This window comes from Ixodes scapularis, unplaced genomic scaffold, assembly GCF_016920785.2.
Source record: "Ixodes scapularis isolate PalLabHiFi unplaced genomic scaffold, ASM1692078v2 PGA_scaffold24__2_contigs__length_7659602, whole genome shotgun sequence".
Classification (NCBI taxonomy): domain Eukaryota; kingdom Metazoa; phylum Arthropoda; class Arachnida; order Ixodida; family Ixodidae; genus Ixodes; species Ixodes scapularis.
The window spans coordinates 1,553,386-1,555,338 of NW_024609851.1; the positions used below are offsets into that span (position 1 = coordinate 1,553,386).

At 46.3% G+C, this 1,953-nt stretch overlaps 1 protein-coding gene across 1 annotated transcript; it reads left to right on the plus strand.

Annotated features, from left to right (window-relative positions):
* Positions 1–260: 260 nt before the first annotated feature.
* On the plus strand, positions 261–1,613 carry LOC120841263. The gene has a single exon (XM_040212118.1). It carries the CDS (start codon positions 261–263, stop codon positions 1,611–1,613), a length of 1,353 nt encoding a protein of 450 aa, XP_040068052.1.
* The last annotated feature ends 340 nt before the right edge of the window (positions 1,614–1,953 follow it).

Here is a 1,953-nt window from a genome sequence, read left to right on the forward strand (position 1 = left end):
GTCATCGTTCACAGCCTGTAGAATATTTGTATGAACTTACATCTGTTTCATTGAAAACAAAGAAAAGGACAAATACTTGATCGCGAAATTTAGAAACGGAATGAAGAGGAGGATGAAGACGTGATCGCAAAGAAACGCCTCAACGGACCTCAAGGCATTCCAAATGTAAATATTGTATATAAATCCTTTTGATTACTCCTCCTGTACCGATATTTTACAAAAACCATGGTGCCGAAACCCGGGAAATAACGAAAAAAACGATGGAAAGGCTCAAGAAAAGACGAGGGGTAATACGGTCCACTGTTACCAAGCTTGTCAACGACATTTCCTCGGCATTAGAGCTGACTCCGCTACCAGAAGGTGACATAGAAGAGAAGCTCAACTTCCTCACATTGAAAGAAACGTCGCTACACCAACTAGATGCGGAGATCGCAGACCTCATTGACCAGAACGAAATAGAAGAAGAAACACAAACCTGTACCACGTACGAAGAGACTATAAGAAACATTAAAACAAGAACGGCCCAAGCGTTACGAAAACAGCACTGCAACGAAAGAGTTCTTTCTAACAACGACACTGAAGCAAATGACCCTAGAGAACGTCAAGCAAGTGGACCTAACGTCAAGCTTCCACGACTAGAACTTCCAAAATACAACGGAGATCCGGAAGACTGGCAAACGTTCTGGGACCAGTTTCAGTCCTCTATAGACCACAATCCAACACTGTCTCCAGTCGACAAGTTCAAATATCTGAAGATCTACCTGGTCGGAAAAGCCGATGCTGCTGTCAAGGGGATTCCCGTGACCAGTGACAATTACAACGTTGCGATTGAACTCTTAAAGAGAAGATTCGGTCAGCCCACTGTGATAGTTAATAACCATCTTTCCCATCTCATGGACACCAAACCAATAAGATCCTCAGAGGACACAGAGGGACTCAGGAAACTCCATGATGCCGTAGTGACAAGGATCAGGAGCCTACAAAGTCTAGGAGTGGATGTACATTCTTACGGTGTTCTTCTGCACACCGTGCTCCAAAGAGCCCTCCCTTCTGATCTTCTGCTGAGGTACAACCGGAAGCTGGACGCCAAAGGGCCTTCAGGGGACGGGGAAGACAATCTCACAGTGCTTCTTGCATTCCTTGATGCAGAAGTTATAACAAGGGAGAAGTGCTTTCAACTCTCCACACACTCTTCAAAAGAAAAGTTCCGTCCATCACAAGGGTCTATTGTTGACAAGATAAGTTCTGCATCGGCTCTCCCTACACTAGAAAAAGTGAGCGTCCACTGCTGTGTTTTCTGTGGCTCTGGTGACCACCCGCTGCAGGAATGCACGACACACCTGACATTACAAGAGAAGAAAGAGAAACTTAAACATGACAACAGATGTTTTAGATGTGAAAACAATTTCACAAAGCAAGAGAGTGTCGAAGCGCGCGAACGCTTTCTTGCGCGAGTTGCGGCGGCAGACACCTCACAGTGTTGTGTGATCCAGAATGGGCTGCACTCCGACCATCACCTAACGTTCCTGGAGGGCCTTCGCAGTTCATCGGGATATCTAGGGCGGGATCAAGTAGCCCCCAACAAGTGTTACTTCAGACTGCTAAAGTACTAGCTAAGGGTCAAATTGAGACAACACTTCGAGTTCTGATCGATGGGGGGAGCCAGCGTTCCTTTGTAAAACGGACTGTCTCAGAAAAGCTCCGTTGCCGACCCGTCGGTGAAGAAGACCTCACCATTTTCGCCTTCGGTGACTCTGCACAAGGAACGAAAAGAAGATGTCGCCGAGTCGAGATTCTTCTGAAAAGCCATCACAGTAGAGCAGAGATTGTCATAGAGGCCTTGGAAGTCCCCGAGATTTGTGGAGAAATTCACTACGTAACAGACACCAGCCTCATACAAAATCTAGAGTCGAAGGGTATGACTCTGGCGGACCTTCCCTTAAAGAACGAAAA

Excerpts from the sequence above, each read along its gene's own strand:
- LOC120841263 (XM_040212118.1), top strand. The coding sequence starts at position 261 with ATGGAAAGGCTCAAGAAAAGACGAGGGGTAATACGGTCCACTGTTACC.